The 14538-nt window shown below is 49.8% G+C and overlaps 1 protein-coding gene across 5 annotated transcripts in view; it reads left to right on the forward strand.

Moving 5' to 3' along the window:
- Positions 1 to 14538, forward strand: part of CDHR3 (cadherin related family member 3) — a 129516-nt gene that overhangs the window by 82683 nt on the left and 32295 nt on the right. For all 5 annotated transcript variants that reach the window (XM_070617158.1, XM_070617156.1, XM_070617157.1 and 2 more), the window contains 2 exons: positions 2375 to 2540; positions 5569 to 5666. In XM_070617158.1, coding sequence (XP_070473259.1) covers positions 2375 to 2540; positions 5569 to 5666 — 264 coding nt within the window. The remainder of the gene's footprint in view (positions 1 to 2374; positions 2541 to 5568; positions 5667 to 14538) is intronic.

The following is a 14538-nucleotide window of genomic DNA, read 5'->3' on the forward strand; positions in this document are numbered from 1 at the left end:
ATGCACAAGCTATTAGGCAGCTGAGCTGAAATTGGAACCCAGACACCCTGGCTTTCGAGCTTTCGCTATTTTTTAAAACAGCTTTGTTGAGATATAATTCACATAGCATGCAATTCACCCATTTAAAGTGTACATTTTAGCAGTTTTCACTCTATTTACAGACCATCACCACGATCTAATTTTAGAACATTTTCTTCACCCCAGAATGAAACCTTGAATCCATTAGCAGTCACTCCTATGTCCCTTACCCTGCCAATCCTTGGCAACCACCAATCTACTTTCTGTCTTCGTGATTTGCCTATTCTGGACACTTCATACGAATGGAATCATATTATACGCAGTCTTTAATAACTGGCTTCTTCTACTTAAGCATAAGGTTTCAAGGGTCATCCATGTTGTGGCATGGACCAGTACTTCGTTCCTTTTTCTGGCTGAATAATATTCCACTGCGTGGATATACCACATGTTGTCTATCCATTCATCAGGTGGCAGGCCTTTGGGTTGTTCCTGCCTGAGAGCTCTCCTTCTCAGGCTCTAGAGTCCACTGCCTTCAAAGATGATGATGACCTGCTGCTTCAGATTTGCAGAAGTTCTAAAGTACATTCATGTCCTGATCTCTTGATTGTTACTACTAACACTAATATTAACACTTTTTAAATTTTAGAATTTTTAATAGAATAAGTAAAAAAAATAAAAAATTTGAAATTGGTGTTTTAGAAATAAGGTGAAGACACAGCAAGGTTAATTGATTTGTCCAAGATCACAGACCATAAAGGATGAAACCGGAGGTTTACTCGGGTCTTCTGACTCGCAATCTCAGTCTCTTTCTCCTATGTGACCGTGCATACCCCCTGCTGTTTTGGTGAGCCCCAAATCCTCCCCTCTGGGGCCTGCCCCTCCCATAGTCCATGGATTTAAACAGGGCTGTCAGTCAGGGAAGAATTCCATCCCGTTCCTGACCTCTAGAAGTGGAGAACGTCTTAGCTCCCTGACTCATCCAGACTCAAGTGTTCAGCATCAGAGCTCGTTCCCAGGCCAAGGGGCTGTCAGCAGGTGATGCTGTGGTAAAGGATGTGTGCGAGCTCGGGCTGCGGGCTTAGCAGGAAGCCGGGGTATAAATCAGGAAATAGGGACCTCGTGGCCCCGGGGCTGCTCTGGTGACATGTGCTCACTGAACGGTTGTTTACTATCTAATGATAATAGAGTCAGCGTTTGCTGCGTGCTTGCTCGGTGCCAGGCGGTGATCTAAGTATTGCATGGATTAGCTCCTTGAGTCCTCACAACAACCCGCTACACTAGATGCTCTTATTATCCCATTTCACAGATGGAGACATTGAGGCACAGAAAGGTGAAGCGCTGGGAAGGCTGGACTTTAAAGCCAGTCGGTCTGGCTCCAGCGTCTACACTCTTGACCCCTGTGTTGTGCTGCCTCTCACCTGCCCCATGCCAGGCACGGGGAGAGGCCATCTCCACCTACGTGTGATACCGGGCTCACCTCGCTTGTGGGTGGAGACAGACTACCTCGTTTTCCCTCTCAACCATCCTCCATTCGTTCTCCTTCCCCCATGCACACTCATTCATATCAGTGGCAGTCCTCTCTTTCCTTAACCAATCCAGATCTCACAAAGTCAAACACAGTACCTGCCACCTCCTCCATGAAGACTTCTCTGATTAAACACAGCTCACAAGGAACTTTTGCCCCCTGATTTTCCACAGTCCTCTGATATAGTCCTTTGTTATCATACTTTGTATCGTACTTCAGCTGTTTAACCAGGGCAAGAATTACCTACCTAATTATAATCAAGTGGAAACAAAATCAGGGAAAGGAAAAGTGACTTTCCCAAGGTCACACAGAAGTTCCGTGGTGGAAGTGAGATTGGGGCTGAGTGCTCTCCTCACTGCAGGATGCTGAGTGCCTCCTGCCCGGCTCCAGTCATATTAACAACCAAAAGTTCCCATCAGCAGAACCACGACATTTATGAAGTTTAGTCCTTGATGCCCAAAGGGCCCTGGCCTTCTGGAACTCCTCAGGCTAAGCTGGCGGCAGGGATGAGCATACTGATGTGAGAGGTCACATGCTGGCCTCAGCTACCCTCAGCAGAGCCCTCCCACCACGGCCCGCTGCTAAGGGACTTGTCCAGAAGCCTACGCCAAGTCTTCCTTCGGTCGATGGAACCAGGATGTCTGCTGAGTACTTTTCTTCAGCATCACACACAGGAGTCGCTTTAGTGAAGCGTCGTGGGGCTTGTGCTGTGAGCGCAAGATGGTTTCCGGGATGCTAGCTGCTTCCTTCCTGGTAATATCCCTTTGCAAAATGTGTGCATCCCAAACAGATCTTTCCCACGGTTACCAAGAATTCTGCATTTGCTTTTAGGTCGTCACCACTGGGAAGGAACGACTAGATTTCGAAACAGGACCAAACATATTTGATCTGCAGATTTATGTTCGGGATGACGTTGGCGTCACTGACCTGCAGGTCCTGACTGTCCAGGTAACAGATGTGAACGAGCCGCCTCAGTTTCAAGGCAACTTGGCAAAAGGTAAGGTCTCCTGGGGTGTGCATTGCAGCCCACATGGTGGCATCAGGGAGGACCCTGGGGGACAGAGCACAACAGAGAAGTGAATCAATGAGCAGCTGTTTCCTGGGAAAAGGCAGCTGCTTAATGAGCAGGGAATAAATGAAAGGTCCTCCAGCCCGGCCTCTCGACAGTTTCCAAAGCCCTTCACACCCGTGGTTTCTCTTGGGCCTCTCCCAGTCCTGGGGAAGAAACGGAGGCTGGGGACCTCAAGTGCGTCATTCTGGAGGAAACTTGGCCCAGCCAATTGTAGGCTCCTCACCGTGTCCTGCAGTCATTGGCTGGCTTGTTTGTTCTCCTCATGGACACTGACACCCTAAGAACAGTGTGTGTCCGGGGTCTGCTACAGAGTAGGGACAATACCGGGGACTGGAGCATAGGGTCACTGCCTGCCATGATCTGTGATCTCGCTCAAGCTCCTGGCTTTGAACACCATCCACGTGCTATTGACAACCCCAGGGCCTATCATTTTGGTCCAGGCTCTCCCTTGAACTCCTGACTCAAATATACAACTGTCTTACCCAACATCTCCATTTGGATGTTTAATAGACATCTGCAATATTGTGATTTATAATAAGAAATATGTCTTTGGTCTTCAACCCCATTCCTGGCACAGAGTTCCTAAAACCTTTGCATCTCCTAAGTGACTAGACTTTTGTTATGTTAATGAGGTCACCTCTGGACCTCACCTAAGGAGGATGGGCTGGCCACCAGAGGAACCAGCCATGTGATCAGGGGGTTGGAACTTTCAGTCCCACCACCCAACGTCCAGGGAGGGGAGAGGGCTAGAGATTGAGTTCAATTGAGTTCAATTGCCAATGGCCAATGATTTCATCAATCATGGCTACGTAATGAAGCCTCCATAAAAACCCAAAAGGACCGGGTTTGGGGAGCTTCTGGGTTGGCAAACACGTGGAGATTCAGTGTGGTTCTCTCAGAGAGGGTGTGGGAGCGCCTCGCTCTTTCCCCGTCCTGGGCGCTGTGCACCTCCTCCATCTGGCTCTTCCCGAGTTACATCCTTTTACAATAAAGCAACAATCTAGTAAGTCAACTGTTTCCCTGAGTTCTGTGAGCTGCTCTAGCAAATTAGTCGAACTCGAAGAGGAGGTCGTGGGAACCTCCAATCTATAGCCAGGTGGTCAGAGGTACGTGTGACAATCTGGACTTGTGGTTGGCATCTGAAGACGTGCCCCCAAACCAAACTCCCGACTCCCACTCCGTTCCCCCCCCCCACCGTCCCTGCCCACATCTGCCTCTCTGGTGTCTTTAGTTAATGGCAGCTCCATCCTTCCAGTTGCTTGGCTCAAAAACTTGAAGTCATTCTTGACTCTCTCTGTCTTTCACACCCAACATCAAAGCCATTAGGAGATCTCTCCGCTTCTAAATCTATGCAGGGTCCCACCCTTCCCCAGCATCTCCACCTCTACCACCATGGCGCCCGCCACCAATCGCGTCTTGCATGGATTGTGGCCGGCCAACGGGCCTCCCTGCTCGGCCCTTGCCCCCCTCTGTCTCTTCTCCATACAGTGACCAGAGGGATCCTGTTCAGACATCCTCTGCTTAAAACCCAACAAGAACTTCCATGTCCCTCAAAAGGAGAGCGAGAGCTCCTTAAGGCTCCATCAAATCTGGTGAGCCGGTCCCCCCACGTCCTCTCCCACACGTCTCTGCCCTCCTGCTCTGCTGCAGTCCTGCCTCCTCCCCCGTCTGTGAAGACCCCAGGCACGCCCCTGCCTCAGCATCTGTGCATTTGCAGCTTCCTCCTCCCTTTCCTCCTTCTCTCCATGGCTCCTCCACATTTCTTTAAGAATCTCCATTCCAATGCCAGCGAACCTTCCATAACCGCTCTATTTATCATTGTAACCCAACTCACAACACTCCTTTGCCTGACTTTTCTCCATAGCACTGCTCACTAACATTCACATTGTGACTCATTTATTTTATCATCTGTATCTCCCCACCAGAAGGCACTCTCCGTGAGACCAGGGTTTGTGTTTTGTGAGCTGCTGTCGTCCCGATGTGTCGACCGGTGCTGGTACATAGTGAGACTCAGTAAATATTTGTTGGAATGAAGGCATGAGCAGTGATAAAGGTGAATGAAAGCTCGAGCTCAGATATAAGATGACCTGGCTTCGAATTTTCATTCTGCTGCTGCCCAGCTGAGACGACCCCGTTATGTCTCTGAGCCTAGTTCCTCGTTTGTAGAGTGGAGATGGTCACAGGGCCTCCTTTATGGGGCTGTTACGAAGATTAATGGAGGAAACGCACGGTCCTCAGCACAGTGCCTCGGAAAGAGGGAGTCCATGGGAACACGCTCGGTCGTCTCTCAGAAGGAGAGATGCTCAGAAGCAGAGATGCCAGAGCAGAGCGTGGCGGCCCCTCAGGCAGGGCTGGTGGTGCCAAGCGGCACTCCCTGCTTCTCCTCCTCCTGACCCCCAAGAACTCCGAAGTAGATGAAGTCAGTTTTTGATCCCTTTCCTGAGCCTCCGCAGCCCTCTCCCCCACTTATTCCCTCTCCTTTCTGTTCCACTCTAAAGCCTTTCCTTTCAGCGACTCATTTCTGCTAAGATGCTCAGTGCCCTTCGAGGGGCGACCTCGGCTCCGTTTAGGAGGAGTTTTCACCGTAAGGTGGACCTGGAATGTGGAACAGCCTCACACTGGAGGTCCCTACCCCCCGTTACTTTCCAACTCTCTGCCCCGTCACCTCCCTCGCCCCCGAAACAACAGTCCCCTAGGCCACCTCTCCACGGAGGAAACACATGAAGACTGGTGCCAGCTTGGCCGACCCTGGCTCTTTATTAATCCCCATAAACGGATGCACTCAGGCAGGTTGGCCGGTGGCCTCGCTCAGGGCTTTCTTACTGCCTCCCTCCTTCCCATCGGACCCATACGCTTGGTCCCCTTTGGCGGGGTTCAGCCGTCCTGGTTTTGGACTTCCTCATTTGCTTGACCTAATAAAGTGTTTCTTATTCCACTTTGGACACTGGTACAGGCCAAGACCTCTATATAGTAGAAGGAGCAAGCCCTGGCTTCATTGACCAGGTCGAGGCCTTCGATCCGGAAGACACAAGCCGGAACATACCCCTCAGTGTGAGTCTCCTTGTGAAACAGAGGAACCTGGGATCTCGGCAGGGTGGTGGGGCCGGGGCCGCCAGAGAAACCTGCCGTCCACTGCCGGAGCCTGGAGTACAGGGAGCGGGGAACGGGAAGGGGGCTCTGGAGGCAGACACGCCAGGTTGGGCTCGTGGCTCTGTGTGATCTTGGACACGTTCTTAACCTCTCTGAGCTTCAATATCTTCATCTGTAAAATGGAAGAATAACAGCACCTACGCAGTAGGGGGGTTGCGGGTTACATGGTGCCTGGAAGGCCTCCCAGAACAGTGCCTAGCATATCAAAATTGCTCAATTTTTAAAAACTCTAAGCTGATAAAAATCCACCTATATTATTTTAAAACTAAGCGTAAAATGTAGACCCCCCCCCCCCAAAGGCAGGTATTAGCAATCCTTTTCAAGAGATGAAGCCAAGCTGCTTGGAACTTAGTTTTAAAAAATTAAGAGGGGCCAGCCCAGTGGCGTAGTGGTTAAGTTCGTGCACTCTGCTTCGGTGGCCCAGGGTTTGTGGGTTTGGATCCCGGGTGCAGACCTAGCACCACTCTTCAAGCCATGATGTGTCAGCGTCCTACGTAAAGTAGAGGAAGGTTGGCACAGACGTTAGCTCAGGGCCAATCTTCCTCAGCAAAAAGAGAAAGATTGGCAATGGATGCTAAGCTCAGGGCCAATCTTCCTCACACACACACAAAAGTAAATAAAAGAGAGTGCCAGGAATTCTGGAGAACAGGAGGAATTCCACAGAGAAAGGCAGGAGAGGAATTCCCCGGAGCAGGAGCTGGGTCCTGGGGTCACCCCACAGTTTAGTCTGAGACAGCGGATGTCTCCTCTCTCTTGTTGTAATCAGTCTCCCTCCTACAGCTGCCAGAGGAGCTCTTGTAACCATCAGCCCTCGAGGGGGAAGCCTCTTAGCTTGTCCCTGGGCACGGACGCCCCAGCCCCTAGCTCGGCGCACCCAGTGGCCTTGTGCACCCAATGCAGCTGGGCGGCCCAGGTTGGAGACAAAAAAAAAACGCCCAAAGCTAGTCCCAGGCGACTACCCTTGGAGCAGGCAACACTGCTGAGGAGCTGACTTCCGGAGAAGAGACGCGCGGAAATACGACGCGCGGGGAATTGGTATCACCGGGGAGGCTGCTTCTGCCCTTTGCTGCCTGATTTGCAGCTTCAGCAGGACGACTTTGCTAACAGGAGGAAGCGAGCCTTGGGAATCCACTCCAGCACCAATGTCACATGGTCTACAGGGGCCGAAACAAGGCTGTTCTGAGATTATTGGACGCATCTTAAATTAAGGAATAGTCTGTTGTTATTATTAGATGATCTTTCTGTCCAAAAAAAATCATGCATTCATTCACTCACTCGTTCATTCAAGATTCGTTCAATATTTGCATGAATAAGTGAATGAATATGCAAACACTTAATGGGGTCCTACTATGTGCAAAGAGCAATGCATACTTTAAATGCGTACTTATGAACATACTTGTTATATCAGTTAGGAATGCCTTTGTCTGAAAATAACAGAAAACGTGATCTCACTGGTGGAGGTGAGATTTTTTTTGTCTCCTGTAACAAGAAGTCCAGAGGCGGGCAGGTGGTCCCAGGGCTGGCGCAGCTGCTGCCATCAGGAACTCGGGCTCTTCTGTGCTTCTGCTCTTCCATCCAAAGCGTGTTGGCTTTGCCCTCTTTTTGTTTGCCTCATGATTACAAGATGGCTGCTGTTGCTCCAGGGTTTACCTCTAAATTTTAGGCAGGAAAAAAAGGAAGCAAGAAGGGGCACAGGATGAAGGGGGCAGGCCTGCCCAGCCTGTCCCTTTTTTGGTAGACCCTCCTGGAAGCCCTACCCAGGGGACTTCTGTTTACTTCTCTCTGGCCAGAACCCTATCCTAGGGCCACTGTTGCTTGGTGGTACCCAAGGGAAAAGGGATTGGGGACAGGCATTATGTCAGCAACCAAAAGCACAGTCCCTCACACATACATTTAGTTCATTTCAGCATTTACCAAGAATCTACCATGTGCCAGGCTCTCTAGCAGATACTTTGGACACAAAGATAAGGAAGACACACTCACCTCAGGAAGTTTACAGTCTGGCTGGGAGACATCCTTGCATACACCAGATAATTACAGTTCGACAAGATAATTGCTGTAAAGTTTGGACAAGATGCAGTAGGGCAAATTGGAAGGAATCTCAGCTGTGAAGAGAAATACTTATTTTTAAATCCCCATTTTTAATATATCTTTCCAAATGATGCAGAAGGAATAAGGTGACGGCTCCTTTAAAAACACCTGCTAGATCAGGTTGTTAGCCTTTCAGAAGACGGGAAGCAGCCCAGGTGGGGGCGAATGCAGCAGGTATTGCTCCCTCACAAGAAAACGTGGTGCCATCGACAGAGGGCCCAAAGCAGCTGCGGGGTCTCCGAGCCTGGGGGCGGGGCGATGGTGGAGCAGCTGCACAGAAAGTCGACAGCCAGCCTGCAGGAGCAGCGGACGTAATCCAGGAGGAAACTTTCTCAGCCTGGAAAAAGGTAATAACAGTTTCGGAAGTAACATCTATGGCCTTTGTACTCGGTGTTTTATTCTGGGGCCTGGGAGTACTAAGTGACATTTTGCTCTGTCCAAGGAGAATGGAAATGGTTAATTTAACCACACCTGTGCTTCTCGACCTCGGCTGTAAATTGAAACAACTGGAGGAACTTTAAAAAACACAGATGTCTGGGTCCCACCCCCGAAGGGTCTGATGTGAGTGACCTGGGGTGTGGCCCGGACATTAGGATTTTAAGGCCCCGGGTGGTCTTGTGCACAGCCAGGGTTGAGAACAGCTGCTGTACGACACTGTCTGCCAAACTTTCCAGGTCGTTCTCCTGGAGTTTTGGATTCTGTGGTTCTGGGGTGGGCCTGGGAATCTGCATATTTTTCAGCTACCCCAGTGATTCTTCTGGTCTCAGAGTCTGGAAACACCAGTTTACGAGTGTTTCTGAGGAGGTGTTCAGGCCCCTGCGTGAGAACATCCTTAGGCTGCTTTAAAATGCAGCTTCCCAGGCTCTGCATCAGAAGGCTGAGTTGACCACATGCTTCCCAGGTGATTCTGATGTACTCGGCCCTTCGAGAACCATAGGACTCAACAAGCAAGGGACAGACTTTAATAAAACATCCAAGCATGTTCATGAATCCCACTAGGCTTGGCCTATGCCTGTCATCTTACCTGGTGGTTCCAGGCATCACCTTGCTGGTGGCAACAACTAGAAGAGGAAGGATGATGTGAAAATTACCTGTGGGACATCTCTTGAAACCCAAACTCCTTTAAAACCACAAATCCTACAACCCTTATCCAGCTTAATGAAGTGAACTGTGTCCCAGATAACGTTAGAATTGGGGTGAATGCAGAAACTACTCCCTTGTTTTTAAAGAAACTGAACAAGCACGTGGCTGTGCATTGTTTGGACCAGCACTGCCCAATAGGGCTGGACTGCAAGCCAGAGATGAGTGCTGTGGATGGAAGTTTCAACGTTCTCATAGCCACGTGAAAAAAGTAAAACGAAATAGGTGAAATTAATTTTTATAGTTTATTTAACTCAATATATCCAAACTATTATCATTCCAACATAAAATCAACATAAAAATGATTAATAAGATATTTTACATTCTTTTCGTCATAGCTGGTCTTGGGATTCGTCGTGTATTTCACACTGACCGTTCGTCTCCATTCAGACCAGCCACGTTGCAAAGGCTCAGTGATCACAGGTGCCCGTGGCTGGCAGCTCCCGTTGGATGCGCAGGCTCAGGTCCTTTATCAGCCGCCCTCCCTGGGCACCTTCTGTGTTGTGATGGAGAGCAGGTGGAGCGTGCTCAGAGGCATGTGTCAATAGCGGGCTCAGAATATAACCATCCGCAAGATGGTCTGTATGTGGATCATTATATACACGGGAAGTTCTTCTTCAGGCCCCCTCCCACGCCCTTTCTGCATCTCCTGAAGGAGGCTATATGGGACCCGCCCCCTCCCACCCTCTCCCTTCCCCTCTGCTTGGCAATGGCCACCACCGTGACGGCAGCAAAGCGTCCATGGAGACTGTGAGGACGTTAGTCAGTTTCGCAGCTGGAGGCTAAGCGGTGTAGAGCAGCCATCCCTCCATTAAGGGGCTTTCTCTCGGCCTTTCCGTTAGGGAAGGACTTTGGCATAAAGTGAAATGTGCTTTGTCTTCACCAGGGCAGACAAAGGATTAAATTAAAAGAGCAATAACCTTGCTACTAGGTGGGCTACCGGGAGAGCAAGAGAGGGAGCAATTCTCTCTCCGCCTCCATCTCGCTCAAGGCTCTAAGAAGTGGCAGCGAGCTGTGCCTTTTGATCTCCCTGGGAATAAAGTAACTGTCATAGGCTGGTCCTGGCTGGATGAGACTTTTCAGGTCCGTGGAGCAGCCCCTTATTTCTGGATGAGGGAAGGAACTGAGGCCCTTGCCTAGGCTGGTAACTCCAGTGAGATCTGAGGTCTCCTGACCCGACTCTGCTCACCACCTTCCTCTTTGTTCTGGCCAATTCTGTCTTCGGTGTCCTGCCCCTTTCCTGAGTGACAGCGCCCCTCCTGTTCCTCATGCAGCTCCATTGCCATCACACACGCACGCGCATGTACACACACACACACACACACAGGGATACACAGCTCTCGTTCAGCGGCCCCCTGGCCTCTGCCTGCTAACTCCAGAGTCACCACTGGAAATCTCTGCAAAACGCGATCTACTCCAGGTTCCTGTGAACACGCTCAAGAAGGAAAACAGTGGTACGGGACAATTCCCACTCCAAATAAACCACTTTCTTGACGAGGTGGGGATCGTTGTCCTTCAGATTAGTGGAGCCTGAATCCAAGAACAGGACGCAGGCTGATGATGGAAAAACAATGCCAAGGACAGAACCTGCGGCCTCATCAGTAAAGGATCGTACACAGATAGCATTTCGCATTTATAAATGTGGCTCTTCTTAAACACGTCCAAATACTTGCCTATCAGCCCCGTAGCTCACCCGCCTAACAGTCCAGCACAAGGCGAGACCAGTTAAGGGCCCGAAGTGGGCTTTTCATGGGGCGTTTTTCCTCCTAGGTGCCCTTCCCCCAACTCTGAGCTGGGATAGAGGTGGATGGGGGAAGAGAGACGAATAGAGGCTTTTATAGAACACTCAGTTCGCACTGAAAAATACAATAGGAATGCGGTGTTGTATTTATAACTCGGGGCCTGGTTGGAAGGTGATGCCCTGTGCTGTTGGCCCTCTGGGTGGGCTTAGGGGCGTGTGCTCAGTGGCCAGTAGAGCTCTCCGACCTCCCTGGCCTGGGGAGGGAGAAGGGTCTTCCCTTCCCTCTGGAAACGTGGCCCCTGGAAGTTGGCTGCTCTATTCCTAGGAGATGGGAGGCCGAATTCTTGTTGCTTGGTTCCATTGCAGCCTGAAAGCAACTGATGGCTTGCAAACGAGCACAGGTTGAATCACTCATTATCCGCCTGTGACTCCAGCTGCAGTGGGGGAGCTGCCAGGAGCTGGCGTGCCCTCCCCAGGGAGCCTGACATTTCAGGAAACTGGGCCAGCTCCCTCTCACCCTCCTTTCTCCCAACACCAATGGCACAATAAAGGGCGAATGAGGCAGGAAGCACGGGCTCGTTGTCTTCCACACTGAAGCTTTTGTGTCCCTGAGCAAACCCTGGCTGCCAAGGGGCCCGCAAGGAGAGAAACCTGGGGTGGGGGTGTAGCAATATTCCCAGCGGGGAAACTGGAGAGCTGGTCTGACGAGCATTTGTTAACCGAATTGATCTGAGTACTCAGGACTTTTCTTAGCCAGTCCTGGAGCAGAGAGGGGCTGCAGTTGCTTTTTATTCTATTTAATTTCTGTTTTCCAAGAATGAATACCAAGGGAGCAGCTTTGATTAAACAAGCCTTTAAAAAGGGGAGAGAATGCCAGGTTTTACAGAAAGCATTACTGAGCCGCTGGCAAATGGCCACATGACACAATATTTTTAGTCTATGGATATTATCTCCTTTCTAAGCACGAGACTGCGATTCCCGTTAACACCAGCTCGTAGGCTCAGGAATAAGGAATTTAGCCTGGCGCTGAAAGGAAAAAAAAAAAAAAAAAAAATCAGGATTCCGGGGGACCAGCGTCTTAAATAAAAATTAAAAAGACATTCCCCACGTTCCTAGTTCCACAGCTCTCCACGCTTTCTGTCTGCCGCTGTTTCTTTTTTCTTTGTTGCTGAGACTATGGGCAGAACTGGAGAAGATTTCATAACCACGTCTGGCATTACCAAATTAAAACAGATTTTTAAAAAGCTTTGGCAAAGATTTTTGTGGTTGTTGCCTTTTGTTTGGTTTTAAGATTCTCTAACGTGGGGACGCTGGTCTCAGATGGGAAATAGGCAAGAAGAAAACCCCAATATTTAACATTAACCAAATATTGAGCGAGCATCGATTAGGTGTCAGGCATTAGGGATAGAGCAGTGGGTAAAATGAAGCCCTTTCCTTCCTGGATCTTACATTCTAAGCAGACAGTAGTAGTTAACGCGGATCGAGGGCTCACCATGTGTCGGGCGCTGTTCTAGAAGGTCACGTGATCGCCCCGTGGGACATGCCCTCTTGCTATCACTCTTTGTTGCACAGTGGCTCACAGCTGGAAACTGGTGGAACCAGGGTTCCGATTCAGCAGTCCAGCTCCAGAGCCACCGCCCTTAATGCCACTGTCTCAGTTCATGACTCCTATTCCAGACGGGTCTAAGAGTCCTCCTTCTCGGTCCCCACCGTATCCTACATCCATCCTTCTCGGAGCACCTGTCCCACATCTTCTCTGTGTGTTCCCTCAGTTGACCGTAAGCTTTTGGAGAACAGGGTCTGTCTATCATCTCTGTATCCCAAGACCCTCCACTGTTTGGGACCAACCAGATCTGGGGTCTATCTCCTAGAGCATTTCAAAACACAGGGGGAAAGGCATCTGGATGCAGGTGCACATAGGAAACGCCCCCCAGGGATGTATGAAGCCTGGTGTTCCATCACAGCCAGCCTGGGCCTCTGTCTATGGATGTGTGAGGATGCTCTGTGAGCAGGGCTCCGATCAGGGAACACAACTGCTCCGTGTGCGGGCAGCTGCAGGCCTAGGCAATTGCTGCCCGGGCAGTGAGCTGGGGAGGTGCTGAGAGGCTGAGATTGAAACACGATGCCTTTGATTGCTGTCAAGGTACTTATGCAATTTGAAGGGCTGCGAGCAGGGCGCTCCTTGGCATTGCCCAAATGTGTCCTCTTCAACATGGGTAGGAACCGCCTAGGTGACCAGCAAGAAAGACTTAGTAAAATGACCCCTACAGTCGAATGCCATTGCCATCATTAACCAACTAGGCTGTAAAGTCAGATTTAAGAATATTGGGAAATGCCCAAGCTATACATGAAAAGATCAGGATATTATAATTTTGATTAGAACATCATCTCGATTTCTTTGATGTGTATATTTTGCATAGAGAAGAACGGAAGGCTATTCATGAAAATGATGAGATTGTACAGGTGACTAATAATCAGGTTTAAAAAATGCTTCTCTCTTTCCCAATTTTTGTGTAAGAAAATATGTTCATTACAAGTAGAAAAATGTCATTGAATAATAAACTTTAAAAAATGGTTTAAAACCTTATATTGGCCCCAAAGGAGACCTTTAATCCATTTTCTGTGCATTCTCTCTTCTCCTCTGGGGACCTCTGCTGCGATCACAACGTAGCAAATGGTTGGAAACCTTGGCTGGCGTGTCCTTTGATTCTAGACTTCAGGGGCTGTGGCTCTGATGCAAAACCTCCACTGACTATCTGATGCAGAGATCTAAGGCTTTCGGGATAGACTGTCCTTCATCCTAGTAGGAAATAGTGAAACCTTCTAACCTGAAAACCCTCTGGAACAAGTGGATTTAAACACGTAAGCCTTGAATGTTGCTGTGGCCCTTTACATCTCACAGTGCAGATTCTGGTTTAATCCTCACAATAACACAGACGAGCAGGTGGTGGTACCATCCCTAAATTACAGGCAAGGAAGGGGCTTGTCCTTCGGGGATCCCCTGGTGAGGACTACAGCTTGGACTCAGCTCTTCTGATCCTGGTTCTTCCCTGCTTCGTTGACTGCATCGTGGGAGAAAGGAAGCAATCTTGATGAGCACCCATGGAGGGCACAGGGTGGTGCTCCTACATGCTGGCCCGTAGTGGGCCGTGCAAATACGCCTGGGCTCCTGGTAGAGCAAGTGGTGCTGGGCAGGGGGTCATCGAGAGAGCTGGGCTGGGCACTGGGAGCCAAGGTGGATGGAGACTCTCAACTCCCCAAGACGTGGGAAGACTTGACCAGTGGCCACAAATCTGAGACCAGATTTAAAACCAATCCTTCTATATTTCCTCAACCCAGCTTCCAACACGGACTCTAGGCCCCGCCGAGTTTTGTTCTCTCTCATTCTTATCTCTCCTCTTTTCCCTTCCACCGCTTCAGTGAGCGGTGCTTGTGAACATTTTTGCACCCTACTATATCTCAAGTTCTTTTAAGGGTAGAGACCACGTCTTATTTACGTTAGCACCGTCCTAGGACCTAATACATGCCAGCCGTGTTTAAACAGTGTTGGTTAAAGCCGAGACATAGAATCAAAGCCAGGAGTTGTCCCGGGAAGCAGAAATGAGAAACAGTGACAGGGACAAGGACACTGCACCAAGAAGCGGAAAGCCTAGAGGGGGCCTTTGTATGCGTTCTGTAATGGAAGCAGCATCCCATGACCAGCTTCGTGGGGTATAGCCAAGCAGGGTGAGAGGCTCAGACCAACAGGTCCAGAAGTCTCTCAATTCAAGGACCATTAAACCTGAGAACTACCCGTTTGGG

Source organism: Equus przewalskii, chromosome 4 (genome assembly GCF_037783145.1).
Source record: "Equus przewalskii isolate Varuska chromosome 4, EquPr2, whole genome shotgun sequence".
Taxonomy (NCBI): domain Eukaryota; kingdom Metazoa; phylum Chordata; class Mammalia; order Perissodactyla; family Equidae; genus Equus; species Equus przewalskii.